The sequence below is a fragment of the Lutzomyia longipalpis genome, chromosome 2 (assembly GCF_024334085.1).
Source record: "Lutzomyia longipalpis isolate SR_M1_2022 chromosome 2, ASM2433408v1".
NCBI classification, from domain to species: Eukaryota; Metazoa; Arthropoda; class Insecta; order Diptera; family Psychodidae; genus Lutzomyia; species Lutzomyia longipalpis.
In genome coordinates, this window is record NC_074708.1 from 7,873,806 (window position 1) to 7,898,265 (window position 24,460).

Below are 24,460 nucleotides of genomic sequence, written 5' to 3' on the forward strand. Positions count from 1 at the left end.
GGTGTCATGCACACATACAACGATGCAAAAATTTCAACACAATTCCTGAGCACATTCAGGTAAAAAATCATTACCTAGATGAAAACTTTGTTCTATAAAGTTATAAGAAATAGAAATGAAAATTCAATCAGCGACATTTCGAATATTTTATAATCAATCTTTCAGCTCTAATCCATTAAGGATAAAGTTAGATCAAAAACAATTTTTTAAATGGAAGAATATTGCTACAAAAATATCCTAGAAATTTTCCTAGAGAGCCTGAAGATGAATATAAAAATTATTCGAAACATCGCTGATTGCAAAATTGCTGCATTTTCATTTTCCCCTTTGGTCGCTCTTTCGTAAAAATTGCAATCCAAGTTACAAAAAACATTTTCTTACATTAAAAAAAACTTTTTACAAAGTTACTTCGAACTATTTCTCACAGTGTACCTGTAGCATGACTACCAACATACATAATGTCGCGCGGAAGCTTTAGCATAGCTGGAAGTAATTCCAGCATCATTGCTGGAAACTGGAATTGCCAAAGCGTCTGCGAGACGTGCGTGGGTGGTGTATAAACTTTTTCTCCCTCCGGAAAAAGCCGTGCAAAGTACAAAAAAAAATAAATTGTGAAATTACACCCCAAGAAAAACCCTCCGTTTCCCAAAAAATCCCAAATTTTTTCTAGTATTTTTATTTATGATTAACATTTCTGTGTTAACGTGGAGTATTGAGTGTTGTGTGCCCAATTGCTGACGGAAGAACAAACTTTTGTGATATCATCCCGAACTGAAAGCTCCTGTTCCAAAAAGCTCATCCCCACCTGAAAAAATGGTTCGTCTAAAATTCTTTTAAAAATTAGATAAAATTCATCTCCATGAGAGAAGAAGAAGACGGTGGAAAAAAATCTATTGCGTATTTTCTTGAAGTTTATGGGAAGAAATGCGCCGACCTGCTGGACGGCCCATTGAGCAAAATTGCCTTTAACGCGGGGCTCGGAGTTTGGAGATGCGCAGAAGCCCGGTGTGACCTCTAACCGTACTCTGATGCATCACTCAGATAGCATAATTTTCATTCATGGCCACGTTATGGAAAATCGCGAGCCCCATTCAATTGCCGTGTCGTCTGAATCATCCGCTCTGTCGCCTCCTGCATACGCCGTGTTTGAGCGTCGCAGATCGAGAGCGACGCGATCTATTTATAAAAAAAAATTCGTAATCAGGCTACTCGGCGCATTTACTTTTGCGAGATATCTCTATCAGCAATATTCACAGCTTATGTGATCAACCAGAATTTGACTAGAGATAAGCTAGAGATGACACAAATTTTATTTTAATGCTGAATGATTAGATAAAAATTTATTTATTTCATTTTATTTTTAATGGTAAAAATTATCAAAATTAATGAGTCTTAATATAAAGACATTTAGGATCTCTTTAAGTCTGTATACGGGAAAAGTTTCTCTCTGTGTATTGAGCAGGAAAATATTCATTTATTTTTCAAAATTTAATTCCATTAAAATCGTATTTTCACAATCACTATAATTCATTTTAAGTAAAGCATAAAATTCCAAAAATTAATTAAAATGTTTTTAATTAATTCTAAATCTTTTTTTTTTAATTAATTACAACAAAACTAATTTTATTGTGGCTTTCATTTAGATTAATTTTACGACACTCCAATTCATTTTATAGTTCCCTTTTATGAGGACACACACACACATACTGAAAATCATACCCCATTTTCTGCTCTTCACAATGTTTATTTATGATTTTATGCGATGCTTCGAGAGGAATTTCTCTCACCCACAATCATTAAACTATTTGGGAAAAAACGCCTCAATTTTTTTTAAAGGACAACATCTGCAAGCATATTGTAATTAAAATTAAAACTTATGGTGAAAGAAAAGAAATTTTTTTGAAGACTCCTCGTGGAAATTTTAATTAATTTATGAGCAAAAAAAATATTTAAAATTAACTCTAATAATAACGAATTTTTCTGATTTTACTCACTTTTAAAATTTTAATTATTATAATTAATTTAAATTAAATCGCAAAAGAATTGTTTGGAATCGATAGAATTAGTCAATAATTCGCATTAATTGTTTAAAAAATGATAAGAATTCCTTAAATATTTAAAAAAAAAAACAAGCTCTGATAATTTAGGAAAAATTAATAAAAGTGTCTCAAAATTCTCAAAGAGACTTCAAATTGCAAAAAAATTATAAAAATTTCGTGAAAATTAGAAAAAAAAACATCAAAAAGAGCTCCAATAATTTCTCAATCTATTCATACATTTTCTAATAAAATATTCAAATTCTTAATTCGTTTAATTTAAGATAATTCAGAAAAATTACTCAAATTCTCGGCAGTTAAACACCCCTTGGCTTTAGTGAGCTTAGCTAATAAAATCTTCTCAAGTAATCATAATCCATACTATGAGCATCAACAATAAATCCATGCAAATTAAACACCACCCTGTACGTACAGATTCCATTTATTCAAATAATTCCTTATCATTTGCGCCCCTCGCGATAAGCTCCCATCCATTAATCGTGTATTTACAAAATGAATTTTAATTTAAACCCATCTTGAATGAAATTCTGCAAATAGACACACAAAATGCAAAACCCCAGAGACTTTGCAAAACATTTTAATTGATACGGTTTGAGACGCGATTTTCCAATTTAAACTTTGTGCGAATTTCCTTTTTCTCCTCTCTCTCTCGCGCCACATGAAAATTAGTACCTTTTGAATTCCTCCACGAGTTTCTCACAAATCTCACATGTGGTGGTGTGTTCCTCTCTTACTCTCTGAAAATACGAAAAGTTCTCACTCCGGGTGGGAAATTCGTCGTTGGTATATATTTTCTTCGATACATACACGGAGTATGATTCAGTCTACTTCTGATTGTCGGACAGTACGAATCGCATTCTATTAATAATTCCCCTCAATCTACTAAAAGCCCGTGGAAGTGTGTGTCCTGTAGTGCAAGAAAATTTTTGCCTTTTGCTCAATTTAAATAGAAAAATATTTAGTGAGAAAACTTTTGCACTTTACCATACATTTGGACCAAATAAATCCTTGGAATTTTCATCCAAGGAACGGCAAAGAGTGTGTGGGAAGACGAACTGTGTGAGGGTGGTAGATAGTGTATGAGTGGAGAGGCTCTCGAGTGAAACTAAAACGACCTAATATGTCTTGGAGACTTGCGGTAGGTCAATGAGAAATTCAATTCTCACCCCATTTCATCCCTAATTAATCAATTAAGTCATATTTATTGCAAAATCGTCGTGAAAATTGACAGGAAAAAATGAAAATCAATGAAAACTAGCAGTGTATGTAGTAGAGGGGGTGTAGCCTCATGGGGTGAATGATAAATCTCTATCTATTGATCACACAGCAGTGTATTACACAATTTGCTCGCTCGTGGATTTATTGACTGACTACCAACGAACATTACATATGCGACAGCATTCCCCACTGCCATTATTTCCCTTTCATTCCCGCAATAAATTAATTCACGTTGCGAAATTCTCAGAAGAAAAAAATCCGCAAAAAAAATCCTTCCTCGCTTTGATATCTCATTTCTCTGTGTCTCCAAAAATAATGGGAATTTGAAACAACTAATTTTAGATTTAGAGGCATATCAAGTTCAGTACATGATGAAAAAGGAGAAAATATACATATAAAAAGCCAACGAGCTTTTGTTAGAATTTCTCTCCAATGTGGTTTTTAGTACGTGTGCTATGTAGTATTGAGATAAAAATCACGTTGTAGAGTGTAATCGTTTTATCTTACAACTCTCACAGGCTTTTACCTTGAAGTGTGTTTATTTTGAGAGAAAAGTAAAACAGCAAGATGATGAGAATCTCTCGGATTTTCACTTTCTCACAACCAATTAAAATATATAATGTGCAAAAATTCCTTTCAAGTTCCTTCATAAATTCTACAATTTATATATTTTATTATTTGGATATTCATCTCATTGAAGTAATATTTTGCGTAATGTGTAGCGTTTTTTTGTTATCTAATAGCGATCAAGAATTTAAAGAAAAATTTGACAGAAGTAAAGTATAATTTACGTCGCAAATAATGACATTAAATCTCTTTTAAATTTTACGATTGTAAACTGATTAAGCTGATTCGTGAAATACCTAACCAAACATTTTTATTGAATTTACTTGTAAATTGCTTTGAAAATAGCGAATTTTATTTTAAGTGAAATTATAGTTTTATCCGTAAGTTGTAAGCATTATTGGCCACGATGGCCAGGAAAATTCTTCAAGGGTTAATTACGTAAAGAACGTAACCTCACTTTGTCATTTTTGCTACATCTATTATGAACATATCGCGTAAAGTTTATATAGAAGTCATCTCTAATTATTTTTTAAACATCTAATTGTTCTAATGCAATATTTATTGCATTTTCATAGAAAAGAATTCTAAAATATATTTGGCTTTAGTCTCGCCGTTTAATATGAATTTTGTGAGGTTATGTTCTCTACGTAAAAGAATAATTGAAAATAAAATTAAGCTCCACTGTGTAAAATAATTGTTTAGCTTACAAATTCTCATGAGCTCTCTATTCTTACAGATAATTCAATTAAGAACTTTGAAATGTTTATATAATAAAGAAATACGAGAAAACATAGGGGTGGACTCTGTTAAAAATCTTTTCTTTTCTGTTCTTATAACTTGAAAATTTTTCTAAAATTTTTATCTCGTAAATGAGACCAAAACAGAAGTTCTAACAAAAAAATTTTCTTTAAAAAATTCCTGAGAATAAATATCTTGATAATGTTTCAATGTTTCACGTGGACATCAAAGGGTTAACGCCGCATGTTTTTTGAGAATTAAACTTTAAGGGAAATCCGTGAAACAAATTAACTGCAATTTGTGGAAATTAGTAGACCTTTAAACTGAATGATATTCAAGAAAAACTCTCCGTTCATTAACCATTCCGTGCAAGAGCAATTTTGTAGTGAAATGCAAATGATGTATGTAGTATTTTCTTGAATTCCAAATTGGAAAACAATGAAAGGTACAAAAAAAAATGTGTGGGGTGAAATGAACTTCTCGGAAAGACGGGAAGGAAATAGAGGAAATTTATTGATTTTCTCGTCTCTTTTTTTCCCTCTTTTACAAAAGTCCAAATAAGTTTTGCCTTGTGGCAACTTTGGCACATGGCGTTTGAGCATTGTGGATGCGAACAAGAGTAGGGAATGAGGTCATTGGAATTATGTTGGTGACCCAATTTTCATACCTCTCCGGGGCATTTTCCTCTCGCAATTCCCTCTCGCAACCTCCTTTTTCTCAACTTCTACCTCCTTGTCGGTGTTTCATCCAGGGAATACATTTTCGTGAGGAAGGTCCTTCATCGTCGCGCACATCAGGGAAGAACCTTGAGAAGTTTTATGGTCTTATGCAATGTTTTTTCAGTTCAGATCAAACGATATTCGACAAATTCAATTGAATGGGCTCAGAAATGACCAAACTCAATTGTCATCAATTTGATCTAGATCCAAATGCAGAAATTGAGAGGAGATAATGGAGCGGAGCATCAATTGATTTTTATTTATGGCGCGCTTTCGTGAATCACTCATCATTGTTTAGTTTATCGAGTGGGATGCCGGTGCGCATTAGTTTTTCATTCAAAGCTCCAATATGGCTTAATTCCTCAGGGTCTCCGGGCTCATTGATGCGTGTGCGAGTCTCTTTTAATGATCCCTTTTTACTATATATAAGAGCAGCATGACGTCCCCTCGTATGAGATACGCAAAAGAGAAAATTTCCGCAAGTAAACAAGTGTCCGCCCTCATAGATGCTATCAGGGTTATCAGGACTATCAGTCAGGTGTGATATACACTCTTAGGCAGGCAAAAAATAAATAAATTCCCAGCTCTAAAAATTCCTCCGTCAAAGAGCACGAAAGCTTCAGCCGAAAAACCTCCCTCAAGTAGACAAAAAATCATGCTTTATCAGTAAATTACGGATGGGTATACACAGGGATAAAAATAGAAAAAGAAGAAGTGAAAAAGCACAGAGGTGGGAGGAAGAAATTTCATTTTCCACCTAAACCCCATTGTTCTGCACGTCATAAGCTTAACAGGTGTCGGGAATAGTAGCAGACTCATTTGGCATTCATCCCAAAAATGTTTTGCAACGTGTAAAGTTTTTCTTATTCACATTTCTTCTTTTTTTTTCCTTCTCTCTGTAGTACTCCAACAGCCGGTTAGACTCCACAGATGTGACCACAGGGAGACAACTGCAGAGGATTCTTCACTACTCCATAACGCCATGTCGACCCCTACCGACTCTCAGGCGTTCAGAATGTGCCATTCATGACGTTGACTGTGATGAGGTTTACCCAAAGATTTATATTGGTGATGCGTAAGTTCAGCATTTTGCAATGAAGTGTTTTTTTCATTTTATTTTCATCACAACAAAAAAGATTTCCCAACTTGGCAAAAGATTCAAAGAATTTTCTTTTGTAAGACTTTCTAGTAAAGAAAATTTCTGAAAAGGAATCTTTGGGGTTTTTGGTAAGCTAAAAATGTTCTCTCGGGGAAAAGTAGCTTTCAGGGGTCTTCAGGGAAAATTCCAGAAGAGAATTCTTAAAGTTTTAAGAGCTTTTGCATACTTCAGCGTTCACCTAAGGCGTAGCTGGAGTCTTTATGTATATAAATGATGAATTTTCAAAGAATTTTCCGACCTAAGACTAGTTAGATTTTAGATTTTAGGAAAAAATTGACATTAAAGAAAACTTAAAATTTAATTTTTAAAAAATTAAGCAAATCTTTAAAGCTTTTTTGTCACTCTAAACTTATTTATGTTAACTTAATTAGTTTCGGAGCTAAACAAAATTTATTAAAAGAATTTTTGAAGAAAAATGCAAAAGAACAATTGATTTAAAATTTGAAAAAAATCGAATTTTCATTGAAATCGAATTTAAATTTTCAAAAAGATCTTCGTAAAATTCATGGTTTTTTCAAACTGATTTCTTAAAAACAAAAATCAAAATTGCGTCCAAAATCAATTATTTATTCCAAAAAATTCTAAATGAATTAATAGATTTAATTCAACAAGAAATTCAATTCATAAGAAATCCAAGATATCTTCACAATTCTTTTCCTTTCTGTATAGTCTAAGTAGTTAATTTAAAACCAAATCGGCTCTTTGTTGTTGATTTCTGTTTCATCAAAATAATTCTTGAGATTGAGAACGAATAAAACAATAAACCATCGCAGGGTTTGACTTAGGGCAAAAACAAGGTCCACAGGTTCACCATGGATAAGAACATTCCAAAATTGCCTCAAATGTCCTAAAATGAGTACCGAAGATTCCGCAATTAGCCAAGAAGTGAGCAACATTCCGTCGTAGAAGAACAATCCAATAAAAAGAGCAGAGTAGGAGAGAAGCTGAAGAGCTTGGCAAGAAATCTTTATCCAGAAGATCCCTAAATGGGACACTCTGCCCCTCTTCTTCGCCTGTTGGCATTCTTGGGTGATTTCCACAAAGTTCAGGATGCACCTCATAATTCCCATGAGGCAGAAAACCGTGGTGATGTAGAAGAAGCAGGAAAATGCATATTGTCCCTTGTAAATGTTGCTAAATTGTTGGAGCCATCCATGAAGAGGCTTCGGCAGAAATGGTTGAAATGAGACGTCACCAAAAGCTCCCAGAAAATCCTTCACAGGCTTGTCTATGAGTTCTCTATACTCCCAGATGAATGTCCAAAAATTGGAACATTTTGTTGAGATCGACGACCAAATATTTCCAATCATTTCCGTTGGAATTTTCCCACTGAAAATTACTTTCTTATTGATGCTTTTGTTGATTTCTGTTCTATTCACAATGAACTTTGATTTGAGGGGAAATCTTTTTGAATTTTTTCAATGACAATTTAGTAGTATTAGGGAGCTTTTAAGGTCGCTTAAAGAGCTTTTCAGTGAGTTTAAGAAGCTTCTAAAGAGCTCATATGAAAGGTTTAATTTTTAATATTATTTTGGACTGAAAAATTTTCTGACACGAAAAATATTCTAGATAGATTGGAAAATTAATTTGATTAACTAATTAACATTTAACTTAAAATTATAGAATCTTTTGAACATAAAAATTAGATTTGGAATTACCCAAAAATTCTTTGAAAAAAGCTCTTCAAAATAATACGAAAAAGAATAATTTTTTTATACGTATAAAATTAAGATTCAATTTCTCAATAATTTCAACACAACAATACTTTTTTTTGTAAAAAGAATTTACAGAGTAGCTCCATAACGATTCTAATAAAAAATTCCTTTTAAAAATTTAGAAAAAATTGAGCTTTGGCCGAATTGCTGGCAGTATTAATCATACTTTGTGGTTTTTGTATTTATTTACAGAGCGTCAGCTAAAAATAAAACGTATCTCCGTCTAATGGGAATCACGCATATATTGAATACGGCAGAGGGTTCACGTTTTGGTCAAGTGGACACGGGACACTCATACTACAGAGATATGACCAATATGCGGTGAGTTTGGGGCTTTATTGCACGAAGAAAACTACGTGGAAAATAGCTGAGGTGTGGGAATTTTATGTTCTATAATAAGAATTTGCGGAATTTTTACATTTTCCTCTTTCAAATAATTTTTTTTGGTTTAATTCCATTTTTTTGAAATTTTGAAATAATCAGAATTCTGACCACACTCTCCCCTATCCTCATCCTTAATCCTATAAATATTTATGCAAAATTCATGACAGTTTTGCAATCTCAGCTATTTATTCCAATAGTTCTTTGCAATTATTTTGCATATGTCGTAAAAGGAATCTTCATTCCTAAAAGAAACTAATTATTGTTTATTTTTTGTTTTATTTATGCAATGGCGCAGATACATGGGCTTCCCAATGATCGATCAACCCACCACAGATATATCGCGTTACTTCTACATTGCATCGAAGTTCATTGAGAATGCCGTGAATGGTGGCGGCAAAGTGCTCGTACACTGTCTCATGGGTATGTCCCGGTCAGCCACGTGCGTGCTGGCCTATCTCATGATTGCCCGCCAGATGTCCGCCGATGAGGCAATCCGCACGGTACGGATGCATCGTGACATCAGACCAAATGATGGCTTCCTCCAGCAACTTGCCGACTTGGACAATGAGCTACGGCGGGAACGCTCCAAGGGACTCCTCAGGGATGCACCCTCCCATCATCACAGATTCTACTGAACAACATGGAATTAATAAAAAAAAAAAAGAGAAAAAAAAAGAAATTAATCATTAGCGTGATAAGAGATATTTACAGATTGAAATCCTAATATAAATTATTAAGAAAATGAAATGATTCTGTAGGAATTTCTAAAACACTGACCTGCTTCTCTTCAATTGGATTTTACAACGAAAACCAAAAGAATGTTCTCTATTTAGGGCCTCTGTTCTGATTGGAAATCTTTTCTTTTCTTTGAAAAAAAAGATTCTTTGAAGGATTCTTTGAAAGATTTAAAAAAAATGGTAGTTTACTGTTATATATTTTAAAAAAAAAAGAAAAAGTAAGAAAATATTGAAATTCTAATCGAATTTAAAAAAAAATCTTTTGGGAATTTTTTTTAAATAAAAAAATACCGCTGTATTGATTTTATAGTTCTTACGGTTTGTGTCCAGACTTTTTTTTCATACGTTATTGTTAATTCCAACAAGAACCACATAAACCAATATAAAAAATACAAAAAGAAAAATAAAAGATTTCCAGCAGAATCGTTGCCTATATTGGTAAAAAAAGGATATACCAAAAGATAAAAAAGAAAAACTATACAACATCACCTAAGACAAAAACCATATTGAAAAAAAATTCTGTAATATTTTTTTAAAAGAATAAAGAATTATATACAATGAAACTATACACAAGAGAAACAAAGAAAATTATTTACATCCCACCCTAACTCCTCCAAATAAAAAATAAATAAAAATTCAAAATAAAATCAATAAAACTGTACAAAAAGTGCTATAAGATCTGTAAATAAACTATACTTCATATTTTTTATATAACATTAAACAAGAAAGAAAACTTTTAGTGGAGTAACTAAAAATTAGTGAACCAAAAATGTTACTGAAAAAAACCTTCAATAAAATGTGAATGAAATAAATTTAAAAAAAAAATGAAAAGAAAATATTTAACCGATTTAATCTTGTTCCAGAGTTCAAAGTTAGTTTCATTAATTTTTAAGGACAGCACGAAAGGAGCACGTGGGAGTGATTGCAAAGAAATTGAGAGTGCAAGTGGTTACAACAAAAAAAACTGAATTTTGTATGGCCTCAAGAGATTTTACAAGAAAAAGAAATCAAAGAAAAAAATCTTTACATTTGCCAATACATAAAATGTGAGAAAATTATGTATTATACATTTTTTTGAATAATAAAGATGAAAAAATAGAATTTTTTTTTACTTCAAATATTTTCCATTCATTTCATCATTTTCCATTCAATTTCTTTTTATCAAGAATAAATAAATTCAAACAAAACCTCTTCAATAAAACAAATTATTCAATTTTGTATCTTATCTAAGAGGTTACATTTTGTCAAGCCCCCTGATTTTCCCCCCATAAACCACACGATAGAAAAAATTAAAAGTAAGAAAAAGAGGAGGAGTGAGAAAATGCGAATTGTCTCGTGAGATTTCAATTTTATTATCAAAAGCTGTGGTCGTTAAAATACTTCTCTTATCACAAAATTAACTTTCATTTTTTTTTAAACTCAACAAAACGCCAACAGTTCAAAGTTCTTGGTGATTTTCTGGAAGATATTTCTTCACAAGATCCCTAAATTCCTTCTGCTTCTCAACGTGGTCCGCTGCTTTGTGAACCAATCGCATGAATTCATCCACATCGAAGGAGTAGTTTGTGAATTTGGCATAGGCACCCCCACTGCCGGAGCCACGACCATCATCCTCAGCTTGTAGCTTCTCTGGCTTTTCCCACGTAATGTAGTTGACCCCCCGGAGGCGGGCAAGGTCGAGGTAACATGTTGGATCTTCGCAGTTGTACAGCTCGAAGATTGTCGCCCAATTGGGCAGGAAGAGGATGTGCGTTAGTCCCGCTCCGTGCATCCCAATAAACAAATCCGTATTCCGGGTGATCTCCAACTGCTGCCGGAAGTTCATCTGACTCCCATAGCTGACACTTTGCACGTCAAAACGCGCATCCTCATTCAGGCGTTCCAGGAGTTCCTCTTCGTTCAGCACTCGGCGGTACTTTGTACCACGCGACAGGAAAGTTAGTCTTATTTTGGAATTATTTCTCTCATAGAAAGGCACCTCAAGGCGATGAAGAATGAATTCGGAAAAGGCACGAAATAGTCCACTTTTTTCACAGCCTTGGATCTGAAAATTTATTTTTTTAATAATTTTTGTTAAATTTGAAAAAATATTTTAAAATTTGTTTAACCCTTTCAGGTCTATTGAGTCATACGCTGACCCAAAGACTAGATTTTAAAAATGTTTAATTTTATATAGTTATTTTTTAAATATTGTGTAAATTAGTACAAGACTATGTCTTTACAATCCCTGATCATTTTATGAGCAGAAAAGCACATCCACAAGGACTCAAAGAATCAGGAAGGACGAAAAACCAAAAATTTTTGAGTTGGGATTTTTTATTAAAAATTTCTTATTTATTCTTTGAGTTTTTTAATCATTAATTTATAATTTTAATTGGGAACTAGTTCCTTGAGAAAATACTTCCAATATTTTCTAATAAATCTTTTTTTTTATCATTCCCTCCTTCACCGTAAAGCATTAAAATAATAAATCTTTTATTAATAAAAAATCATATTTTAACGAATTTCTTAATAAAAAACTAAGAAATAAAAAAGAATAAAAATTTCAACTTACAATTGGGGTATTGTAGAAGAGCCCAAAAATCATTCGAGGTAGAAGTGGTAGCATTAAATTCTTGAAGCACACAGTTTTCCCCCGGAAAGTATTTAAATCCCAAAGGGGATTCTTCGTGAACGCTTCGAAGGTTTCTGCAAATGGTGACATGTACTTGTAGGTCTCCCAAATGAGGATCTGCAGGTCACGTCCAAAAGGATCATAGCCCTGCCCATTGGATGTGTTCACGTGGAGACTTGCGTAGAGATTGAAGAAATCACAGAAATGATGGTACATGTTAACACCTTGAAGAAAAGATTTTTTTTTTGCTTAATAAATAAATAATTTATGAGGCTGAGAAAAAAATTCTTCTTACTGGCATCTAATTTGAGCAGAACTGTAGGTTGTGTCACGACCACGTCGCACATCCCACTGTCAATGGGACGTTGAGGTAATTCACGGAAGAAGCGTAATTCTGGTGCCCACGACTGCAAGGGGCTCAGGTGCCCTAATTCATCTTCTAGGACTTCTTTGTGAAGTTTGCAGTGCCCTGCAATTTCACCTTCCTTGAGGACATCCATGTGGTAACGAACAGGCTCACGACGATGCAGAAAATCTGTGAAATTGATCATGATGTTCCTTCCACTGCAGAAGCGCAGGTACTTTGAGCACTCGAGGGATGAATCTCCTTGGAAGAGTGGCTCACACATGATTGTCTGCTCACGGATTTGTTGTCGAATAAAGCCTTTTAGAGGATAAATCAATTCAATTTAAATTCCTGCAGAAATCCTAAACATGTGAAGCAACCGAAGCAACATACCAAAATCAGCCTGGTTAAAGAACGTTCTAAGCTGCGTCTCTTTATCCTTAACATACGTGGAATGCTCTCCTGGACACACAGGCATGGAGAAGGCATTCCTCTCCAAGTCACAGCCATCCTCATACCCCCAACATGCTCCCGCCCCCACCGCAGCAGCATCATGCGAAAGACGATTCAGGTGGTACGGTACGTGAGCGGCAGGTAAATTAAATTCATTGCACGCGGCATACAGAAAGGAAGTGGCACGAAGTAATAAAATGAAGAAGGACGTTGTAAGTACGTTGAACACATTTTTAAATAAATAAGAGGGAATGTAAGACATCCTGAGTATTCTTTTTATTTTTCTTTTTAAATGAAAATTCACAAAAGCCTCACAAAAACATGATGATCACATACATTGCACCTTGGAGACTTTCTGACACATCTCGCATGAGTATGTCTACATAGAAAAGCGAAGAGAGAGAATCAAAGAGAGTAGCCAAGAGAGCCATAAAGCCAGCATATTTTATGGGAAGAAATATGTTTGAAGATTTTAACGGAATACTGTTGGGGAAAAATCGCGCGGAGCATAAAAATAGTTTAATTCAGGGTTTAATTTAAAAAATCGCCTTAACCCTTTAAGGTTTTTTGGGTCATTTTATTTTTTCAATTATTTATTAATGTAATTGTTTTTCCATGTTACAAATGCATCAAATTCACGCATAAAGGGCCAAAGAATACGTTCTGACTGAGAAAAGTCCTCTAAAAAAATTCATAGAATAAAAATCGCGATAAAAGAGCGAATGTTTCAATGTTTTTATGTTTCACGTTGGACGCTAAAGGGTTAACATAATGTTTTAACTAAATGTGTAACGGAAAAGCTAAAAGAATATTTTTTTAATAACAGCTTTGGAATGATTGAGAATTTTCTTTTTAACTTCTATTTAAAACAAATTAAGTATTAATGGTTATTTATTTATTAAAATATTTCTACCATTTAACCAAGTACCAAATTATGAGAATTTTTGCTAATTACATATTAGATAAAATTGATAAATGATAAGTCAATAGCAGGTGCAACCCAAAATAAAGAAAATAAAAATTATTTTTTTTGTTAAACGATATAAAATATTTTTCCCCAATATTAAAATTATTTAGTTGAATTAAGCGATAATGTACACTGTTAAAATAGCTTCTGGTACAAAAATTAAATGATTTGTGATTTAATGAATAAATGGCTACCTATAGGTATTAACTTATTGTTAGATAATTAAAATATTTACGCATTTCATTGATAACTTGGAATATCAACTGATCTTTAGTATATGCCTCTCAATGGAATTGTATTGTCTCTTTTTTCGCTTTTTTCATAGATTTTATCGCACAATAAAAGTCGAAATCACTACACATAAAATCCATAAAATAAACGTAAATTTCTTTTGTAGAGTGTACATAATAAAAAGTTAGCCATTACCTTGACCGCGACCTTGAGCGTAAGCAAACTAGAACAGAACTGAAAGCAAGAGTTTGTTATAAAAGAATCACAGGTGGAACAATTTTTCACGACTTTTCTGTATTTTTCCGGATTAATCATTTAATTGTTTGGAAAGGAAATTGTTAAAAAATTTTCCTTTTAATTCCTTCTGTTAATTACAAAATATTACGGTTGCTTTTTTTCCGGTGTATTAATCATAAAGTTCATCTCACAGAGGAAATTAAATAAGACAAAAAAGAAGTCAAAGACCTCAAGAAGCTATGACTCCTACCACGGACAATGCAAATGAGCCACAAGACAAGCAACATTTCCTTAAAACTTTCCGCAATTCCGTTGAATGAGAAGACTTCCCCCCAAAAAAAAAACGAATTCACTCTAAATATGGAACAAGGCAATTTAATACGTCACGATGAGTTAAAAGTATGATGTAAAAAACTTCAATTACCGTTTGTGGCTCCTTTCTTAAACCACAATCAGCCCTCTTATTACGTTTGACCCGCATTACCTGACTCAGCTATGTTTCCGCCGAATTTGCTACGGCTTTTTAACTTTACCTCCCGCTCGAGATACCGTTTGAGTAGTAAAACTGACGATTTTTCTCACCTGTACTTCCCCAATTTTTCTGACTCAGGTTTAATGCCAATAACCCATTCAACTCTTACAATTCAAGGTCCTCCGGCTTTTTTTTCTTCTTCTTCGTATGGATTGGAATTCAGTTGTTTTGACTAACAATGTGTGAAAAACTAAAAAATAAAAACACATTTAATGACTTAAAGGCTTTTCTTTTACTATAAAAATAATGTTGATAAAGAAAATTATTACTTCATGGGAACAAAGCTGTATAAACCGAGTATAAACGAACATTATCACACATTGTTCTTCATCCTAATTAAATTTATTTAATTATAAAAAATTCGTAAATTTTCCAAAAATTCCTTAAGAGAAACGACTCCAAAAAAATTCCCCAGAACTACAAATTAAAACAAAAAAGGTTTTTTCGAAATTAGAGTTTTTTCTACGAATGAAAATAAATGGAAATTGAAGTAATTCACGCGATTTAAGATTTTGATATATTTGGTTTTCCCCCACCATGAAAGGCCTTAGTCAGTGTGGAAGAATCGTAAATATCAACATGGAAATTACATTTATATGATAATTTCTTCAAAATTTATATTTATACCACACAACAGGGCGTTCCATCAATAACACAAACGTCTTAAATTGTAAATAAATTTTAATGTTTAATAAGTTTGAAAATTAATTGTTTTTTAATGGAGCTGAATTAAAATATTTTTAAAAGAAACTAAAAGAAAAATTAAATTTAATGAAGGGAAAATTTTTCCTTTAATTCCTTGAAAATATCCTTAGGATATTAGTTAAAAAAAAGGCTCAAATTCAGGAGTAGAATAGAATGGAACAATAAAAAGCAAATTATTTGGGTCTAAAAAGTACTAAATCTAAGCTAATAAAAAGCTATTCGCTTTTAGTTCTAAAGAAGCTTAAATTGAAGATTTAAAAAAAAGCTTTGAAAAGTGATTTAATTAGAATCTAATGAGTACTAAATTAAAGCAAAAAAGTACTAAATATAAGCCCATTCAGATGTTTTTTTATTAATTAATTTAACTTGATTTTAAAGGTTTCCGCAGTTGAAATTATAAAAATCTATCTTGATTATGTACTTACCTTATAAAGATAAAGCTTTTTTTATTCGTTCGTATATTGTTAATAACATCCTTCATTTTTTAAGGATTCATCACAAATTCATAACAAAACTACCCAAAAAACACTCAACTCCAATAAAATAAGAGAAACTATCGCTGAAAACTAAACAATAAAAAAAGAAAAGTCTCGCTAATCCCACTAGTTATGACTTAATGCTTTTAATCCATGTTGCATTGTTGGTGGAGCTCACTGTAAAACCAGCAGTATTGGGTATTTACATGCTTCTACATACGTGTGTGTTCATTAATATGTCGTTTTTTTTTTCAGCAAAATGATTCAATCGCTTCAGCAGTCTACCAGAAGATCTTTCCGGCGGAGCGTCATCAGTGCTACCAGTTTGAGTTTTGCACTCAAAGAAGACACAGATCCCGCGAGAGCGTCTTCCAAGATAATTTTTATACATAATAAGAAACTGCGAAAATATATATTTTTTGAAAGTGTCGATAAGTGAAAAAATATGTGAAAATTTTAAAGAAAAAAGGAAGAAGTGAAGAAAATATTCACTGTGAGAATTGAGAGCTTTTTTGTGTGAATTAAAAAGCCCTAAAATCTCGTGCTTAAGCACTAAATCTAGTGTTAAAGTTATGTTACATGTGAATCTGTAATCATAGAGGCGCAGATTTTGAGCCAAAATAGGTCAAGTGTCTTATCACTTTGGTCGCAATTCAATGGCGTTTTGTGGGAAAATGTCAAATTCAACATTATAAATCTTTGCAAGCTCCACAGAAAGGAGATAAAATTTTTGTTGCGAAGTTTCAGCAGAAAGCTCTCTGACTGAATATTATATTACAAAAATTTGACTTCCACTAAAAGCCCCCAAAAGAGGAAGAGAAAATAATAAAATTTTCATCGTTTGAGTGCAAAAATTTGTATGAAATTGTGAAGATTTTTGCGGATTAAGTTTCTTCTTGTAAGACATCCAGCAGAAGTGTTGAAAACGGGTTCTTGGGTGCGAGAATTCTTTGAATGCTATTGACAGCTCCTTGTTGTTGTCGTTTTGTGCTAAAATAAAATACATTTATTGAGAAGAGATACGAAGACTCCACACAAAAAAACAGCAACGACATGACCTTCGGCTATTTCATTGCCATCGTCGCACTTTTGCTAAATATCTCACCAAATTATGTGCATCTAACGACGGAAGCTGATCTATATGGTAAATCATTTATGTATACTTAACGTTATGTACCTATCATCCCCATCTCGGTCATCGCAAAAGCTCGCGTGCGCTTTCCACACGTTACTGCACTCCATTTCAACGGCTACTCGTTCACCTCTCTTTGGGTATTTCCCAACTTGACCTTTTCTTTTCTTGTTGAATTTTACAATATTGTGCAACTACCAGTGTATGTTTTCACTTATGCTCGGCGACACTGCTTGAGGTCAACCTACAATTCCCATGACATCACTAATATCACACACATAATCACAACATAATTCCACACCGCAAAAACCAGCGACAAATATTCAAAGAATTCATCAATTTTTCCAAAAGAAAATTAGGAAGCAAAATTAATTTGATTTATTGAGACAGATTCTATGAAATATATTTACTTGTGAGGAGAGAATTTATAGGGTAAGTTCATAACCACAACATTCTCCCTCCCACTCTCTCAACACTTACGAACAAAACCACATAATTGGTTTTATATAGCTCTCCCGGCAGGATTAAGCTTCTATATATAATTTTATGAGATTCGCATATTTTATGCATTCTCCATCCCATCAAAATTCCTTCATTTTCCTGCCAATTTTCTGCATTTATGCTTCTCCCGAGATAATGCATAAATAAATTTTCTCCTTAACAAAAACTCAATGATTTATCGATAAATTATTGATTTACCCAATAATAGGGGTTTTAGTAGAACAATGCAGTGTCCCTTTTCATGATTTTCAATCTATTCAACGCCTCAAACATGTTCCGAATCCTCCGAGGCTCAATTTTCCCATTTTCCACAACATTCTCTTTCTTTGTGTGCGTTGTATTATGTATAATATGTTGTATTAATTGTGTGATAAATTAGCAGAGAAACAATTCATCCTCAAAAGTGCGAAACACGTGCAAGAAATAAATATATATCCATTGTGGTTTGGATAGAGTAAGAAGGACAAGTTATGGGAAACTTTGCCACACGTCGCTTATAAATAAATATTTGATTTTTTATGGCACTTAACGGGTTAAAAAAAAATGAGGAAATGCAGAGAAAATTTTTTAAAGGCTTCTTTGAATGTTTTTAATCCAGATATACATATGTATGTAGGTATTCGCAGATTTTTTTTTAATTTCGCAAAATGATTTCGAAATTTTCTTAAAAAAAGAAAATTCTCAGCCAAAATTCTTGAAATTTATGTATCAAAAGTTCTAAATTTCTTCCTTCACGTAATTCTATTCATTTTTATTAAAATACAAATTTTTTTTTATTTTTCGATCTTTAACTTTAATTAGAAAACTTACCGATAATCCGCAAATCTGGGTCAACTAGCTTTGTATTAAATGTAAAATATTTACTTTTATATCTATAATTTTAAAAATTTAAAAACAAATTAAATATATATTTGTATAAATTATATATAAATGTAAAATAAAATATTAATTAAAGTAAATTGTGCGTTGAGAAAATAATTTTACCAACTTTTTCCTGAATCTTTTTTCTTATTCTTTCATTTGCTATTTTGCAAATTCAAGGGGAATATCCTATTTTTGTGGTTTAATAAATAATGTCTAATACCTTAAAACAACGCCCCGGAGCCATCAAAATAGTTTTAAAAAAATTGTTTTTCTACATAAAAAGAATCAATTTTAATAAAAATGTCAGAGATTTTTATTTAAATAAATATGATATTTGTTCTTAGAATTCGATTCTGTATGACAGTATTAATTGCAACATTTATTTTCGCACAAATTTTCAATGTTTGTTATCCAAATATTGATACGTGCAATGTGATTAAAAATAGCAAAATTGATTTACTTTCCTTTCATTGTGTGCAGTAGGGGAGACCGGGGTAAAAAAAGTCAATTTGCATAAATCCTTATCTGCAGGATTCCCCAAGGACAAGAAAATTTCCTCAATAGGTCATTCTTATAGGAAATTTCCTGGCCTACAACTTTGTCTCAGACCACTTTTCTCTATCTCCACGGGAAATATGAGTTTTCGAGCTTTTTCTAAACCCTTCCGCTTCTGACTTTTTTTTAAACGCGGCGGGTAAATATAGTCACCAGTTGGCTATATAAAGTCGGTCGAATTTTCCGGCATTTCCAATGATTTTCCACCTGAGAGATTGATAGTAGTTGATAGATAAACTTCTCACCTTTTGATCCGCGACAAGGAATTTCACTTTTATACGCACTAAAACAGAGAATTTTGCGATTTTCTCAAACACGCCATTTTGCAACAAATGAATAGAAAATATGCCAAAAATTTCGATCTCCCATATGATTTACATTGGTTGACCCGATCTACCCCAAGGGGTATGTTTTGATTCAAATAATTGTACAGAAAAATCATTAAAAGTTAGTGAAAAATACACCTTGGCAACGTTTTCTGTAGTAACCCAGCTAGTGAGAAAAATTATCAGGTTGGAAAATTGCTGAAGGAAAAGCTCGGAAAACGCGTTTTTCTCAATACGCAAAAGTTTGGGAAATGGGCCAAAAATCTATTTTCATTTTTAACTCCTAAAGTACTGATCGGATAACCTCCAAATTACTGTCAAAAATTATAGGTTGGTAAGGCTTTGCACCCTAATTTTTTCCGATTTTTCCGATTTATATTTTGGGAGAAATTGGCATTTGAAAATTCCAAAATGACTATTTTTACCCCGGTCTCCCCTATAATTTAACACCGGATAGTTTCAGGGAATGTGTTTTTTGCCAAACAATATATTGAGCTTTTCTGCCTATGTTGAAAGGGTTTAAAGCTCAATTCATTAATCATTTTTTTCCCGTGTATTTGAGGATCAAATGTAGCGAGAATGGTCAAAATTTCAAATTAAATATCCAGGAATGCTTTTTTGCCATATAAAATTGCATTTAATTAAAATTTGACTTATTACCTATTCGTGCAAAAGCACACAAAGCTCTGGAATGCTTTGGAACGCATTTTGTGTGATATATGTACATAATATAAAATTCCTTACATATGAATCACAACGAAGAGAAATTCTTCTCAACACTCTACTACATACTATAATATTTTGTGGTGGGGCAAAGTTCTCTCACCTCTTTGTCGTAAATTTCATTGGAAGTTCCTTAGCTTATTGTCTCTTGGATTCTTTCTGCTTTTATATTGTCTCTCACGTTCTATCACCCATTCACATGGGACTCTTTCAGAAGGTAGCATATGCAGATTGAAGGATGGAACCTTTGGTGTTTGCAAAGCACATTCCCAGTGCAAATGGGCATGGGAAGGATACAAGGACGGCAAAATATCGTACGCTGACATTGTGCGGTGCACCTTTGTTGGGACAACGGAGATTATTTGTTGTGGCGACGAGAGACCCCGGGAGAATGACTTTACATCACCCAGCACTGTTAGCATAAATCGCAATGATGAGGACATGATTTATTTCTTGTGAGTATTTTCTTCGAAATTCCCTTCATTCCATTCTTTGTTTTAAAGGAAACTTTTGGGTGGTCTTTAAGCTGAATAAATTAATTAAATTACGTCCTTTATTATAGAATTTCCTGAAAAATATTTGGAAAGAGGATTCGAGAATGATTTAATTAAAATATTGATAATATTTTGAGATTTCTTTTACAATATTGCGATATACTTATTTTTTACAATACAATATGTACATACATTTAAACCTTTGACCTCACATTTTCACCCCCTGACCTTGCTGTATTTAAGAGAGAAATGTGATTTTTCAAGCCTTTTTGTGACCCATTTCTCTCTCAGATTTTATCACTAAATCTTAAACTTAAAAAACATTGAGAAAATTAATAATTATATTAGTTGTTAAAAAAAATTAGGAGTTTAACAAATTTACCCACCATGAATGAATTTTTTATGAGAAAACCGATTAAAGATTTATTACGCCATAAAATTTGCAATTATGTGCAATATAAAGTTAAATGAGGCGTATTATAAAGCTTTGGAAAAAGTTTTTCAATGGACTTTCATTGTTGTTTTTCAAACAAATAGAGAATTTAAGCAATTTGGCTAATTTTGCTGAATTAGGGATCTTTTTTAAATTCATCTCGCAATCGATTTTCTTAAAGATTTTATTATCTGAATTAACTCATAATTAGGCCAAAATTTGTGCAAATTTTGACTGATTTTTGATCAAATTATGTTTTTTTTATTAATTTAATTAATTGTGTTTCATCAAGGATTTATTTAATAAAAACCTTCCAGGAAACAATTTGCCCAATCCTTGTAAACTTTTAATGATGTATTTTACGAGAAAATTCACTGAACATCAACTATGATAACTTAAATCTTCTGAATTATATATACATACATACAAACAACCTACATATAAAATGTATATAATATATGGGAAAGGGTGTATGAAGGTATCTTTTTCTGGTACAACAATTTTTAAAATTTCTTTTCCTGTCACTTTTTTCCATTGAAAGTTCACCGAATAACGATAATAACGAGATAAATCACAATGACAGCGGTGGAACAGATTCGTCAATCTTCACAACTTCCCCGAGAACTCGAATTGAGGGTAAATTGCGAAAATGCGAAGAGGCATGTCAGAGGTTCATGGAGAAGTATCAAACACTCACTTTTCAAATCTTGGGTGGGGAGGAAACAAGCCCCGGAGATTTTCCACACATGGCAGCCCTGGGTTATCCATCTGAGGAAGTTGGAGATGATGCATATTTGTGGAATTGCGGTGGAACTCTCATTTCCGAGGAGTACGTCCTAACTGCAGCTCATTGCGTGTCAAATCCCACAGCACGCCCAACAATCATTCGCCTGGGGAAGGTGACGCTGAGGTCGAATGATGACACGGTAACGGCACAAGATATAGGCATAAGCAAAATAATTATCCACCCTCTGTACAAGAGTAGTCGTAATTACCACGACATCGCTCTTATCAAGCTGGCACATCCGGCGGAAATGAATGATAATGTTAAGCCAGCCTGCTTGAGTACAGCTCCCGGTGATGCTCCGGAAGATACTTACCTCATTGTCACCGGATGGGGATCGACGTCAGTGGAGAGACGTGAGAAATCTGGGGTATTGCTCAAGACAAATCTCACCTCAGTGCCCCTGGATAAGTGCAATCGCACATTCACTGATCTACCACCTACACGTCACCTCCCGAATGGACTCAACGAAGGACAACTGTGTGCATTCGATGTGGCACGCAAGAAGGATGCATGTGAGGTACATAAATTGTTGCTTTCAATGCGCTTTGATAAATTGTCGCACTGCATTAAATTTTATAAGAACGACTGGGGGTGGTTAAGAAGCTTTTATTGGATCTTTTTCTCTGAATTCTAATGCACAATGTTTGCTACAATATATTGAGAAGAATGTTTTTTCGCATAAAAGAAAATTTGAAAATTCGTAAAAATTCTTTTTATCGAGCAGAAGTTCCTGGATTCTATGAGTTCTTGAGTTTTTAGGAATCAAAAGTTTTTAAAGTGATTGCAGATAAACACGCTGGGAGACTGTTATTTTAATTTCTTATTTTATTAACCGTGAAATTCTTTTCTTTTATTAACGTTGAATTAAAACATAATTTTTTAACGACTGTAGCTGTCTAAGCTTACATCAAAGAATTAAATTAACACTTAATCCTTTATAAGTTATATTCTTAATAATTTTCAAACGTAAATTAATCTACAAGTTTTTCTCTCATTTAAAAAAATCTCTTAAAAATTAAAATATTTTCAAAATAAATAAAAAAATTAATATTCAGTTCTTTGCTCTTCTTTACAAATTTATTCTTGCTATTTCTATTTGTGAATTTAAATTAAAACAAAACCAGCATTATGTTTATGTACTATACATAACTATATGTGCATAATTGTACATAGAATTTGTAGAACAAACCCCTAAAGCCAGAATTATAATTTCACGTATCTAATTGCATGTTATTATTGTTTACATCTCAAGATTACTAATATTCCACGAAAATTCGGGGAAATTTGTGCAAAATTAGGTTAAGCTTTTATTATTTTAAATCTGCTATTTTCCCTTTTACATAATACCAATAATTTTGCAAAAAAAAAATTATAATTTAACGTGAGAGATAATAACAAATTAAGCAACTTAGACCGTTTTATTAGTGAAAGATGGTGGAAGAAAGTCACACAAAAGAATCATAAAACCTAAAATGTGATAAGAAAACACGCAAACTAAATTTTCTTTGTGATGTTTTCCTTATTTTTTCGCACAACTTTTTCAATAGCCTCCAATGGGGTGAAGAGAAGAAAAAGTAGAAACTTTAACTTTAAAGAAAGCGAAAATAAAATATAAAGATAAAGACAAATATTGAGGGAATATTCACCTGTAATTTAAGAACAAATTCAGTTCTGCTTCTGAAGAAATTTTTCATGTTCTTATTCACCCCACTCGACGGTACCAAGCTTTCAGACCAATAAACACGCAACTTTAATGTTTATCAGACCAAAACACATTTTCACTAAACTCTAACATATTTTGCATGTCCTTTTAAGCATTATAACAAGCTTTAATCCTTAATTAACAATTTTCAATCCCCAAGAGAAATACATCTTGATTTTTCCCAGTATATCGAATGCAATTAATCACAACATATAATACCAATATTGCTGTTTCCTCAGAGTAATCACTAAATCTGTTTAATTTCTCATCCCGTTGGAGCACTAACTAAAAGATGGTTAAACATAATTTACCCCAGAGCAACCACATATGCACAAATATTTGCTGTAATATGCTTCAATATGGCAATAAACTTTGAGGGATTTTTGGGGTTGGGAATTTATTGCAGTGCCAACAATCATCGAATGAATTTAGTGAAGGGGGTTATTAAAGTTGGACAATTTTCTATTTGTTGTATTACATTTTCAGGGTGACTCCGGTGGTCCACTACAAACAATAGGGGAGAGTGGTTTTGCCACAATTATCGGCGTTACGAGCTTTGGTATTTCCTGCGCCAGCTCCACACCGGGTGTCTATGCGAGAGTGAGTTACTATTTGGACTTCATTGAAACAAATGTATGGCCAGATAGTCGCTAATAAATTCGACGATTAAACGATGATTTATGGGGTGAAGTTATTTTTTGTTCGTTCTCGCGCTCCCCCATCGCCATGGAGACGCCAGGTGGGCTACACACGCAGTCACCAGGCGCCTCCATATGGTACCGCATATCCATTCTCTTCAACTTATCACACGTTATCGATTCACCACACACTGTGTACACGCTTTTCCACTCCTAAAACTCCATCAAACACCCAATGCTAGCTAGATAGGTATGGTGGCTGTCAGGTAAGAAGTCGCTCTATCAAACACCTGTTTGATTGCAGAAAAGCTTTTTACCCATCAGGACTCCTCTTGCCTCTCTCTTGGTCTCTCCTAGAAAACGCGGGCAATCCCACAGAATTGTCGCTTTCATCGCTTCCATGGAGCTTCCGAAAATTTTCGATATATATGTATATTTAATTAATTTCAA

At 33.1% G+C, this 24,460-nt stretch overlaps 4 protein-coding genes across 6 annotated transcripts in view; 3 read left to right on the forward strand and 1 right to left on the reverse strand.

Annotated features, from left to right (window-relative positions):
- Positions 1–24,460, forward strand: part of LOC129788976 (dachshund homolog 2) — a 1,190,888-nt gene that overhangs the window by 1,109,028 nt on the left and 57,400 nt on the right. The window lies entirely within an intron of this gene.
- On the forward strand, positions 505–10,395 carry LOC129789128 (dual specificity protein phosphatase 3). Of its 2 annotated transcripts, none has more exons than XM_055825777.1 (4): positions 505–816; positions 6,202–6,374; positions 8,366–8,494; positions 8,853–10,395. In XM_055825777.1, exons 1-4 carry the CDS (start codon positions 814–816, stop codon positions 9,190–9,192), a joined length of 645 nt encoding a protein of 214 aa, XP_055681752.1. In that variant the 5' UTR covers positions 505–813; the 3' UTR covers positions 9,193–10,395. The 2 variants fall into 2 exon arrangements, with proteins under 2 accessions (XP_055681752.1, XP_055681751.1); XM_055825776.1 differs by lacking the exon at positions 505–816 and adding an exon at positions 2,861–3,195.
- Positions 9,500–13,049, reverse strand: LOC129789020 (EGF domain-specific O-linked N-acetylglucosamine transferase). The gene is made up of 4 exons (XM_055825628.1): positions 12,648–13,049; positions 12,204–12,572; positions 11,849–12,132; positions 9,500–11,338 (listed from the first exon to the last, which is right to left on the reverse strand). Exons 1-4 carry the CDS (start codon positions 12,967–12,969, stop codon positions 10,733–10,735), a joined length of 1,581 nt encoding a protein of 526 aa, XP_055681603.1. The 5' UTR covers positions 12,970–13,049; the 3' UTR covers positions 9,500–10,732.
- On the forward strand, positions 16,160–24,049 carry LOC129789057 (serine protease persephone-like). Of its 2 annotated transcripts, none has more exons than XM_055825683.1 (4): positions 16,160–16,999; positions 20,171–20,411; positions 21,425–22,187; positions 23,859–24,049. In XM_055825683.1, exons 1-4 carry the CDS (start codon positions 16,909–16,911, stop codon positions 24,024–24,026), a joined length of 1,263 nt encoding a protein of 420 aa, XP_055681658.1. In that variant the 5' UTR covers positions 16,160–16,908; the 3' UTR covers positions 24,027–24,049. The 2 variants fall into 2 exon arrangements, with proteins under 2 accessions (XP_055681658.1, XP_055681659.1); XM_055825684.1 differs by having other exon boundaries at positions 20,174–20,411.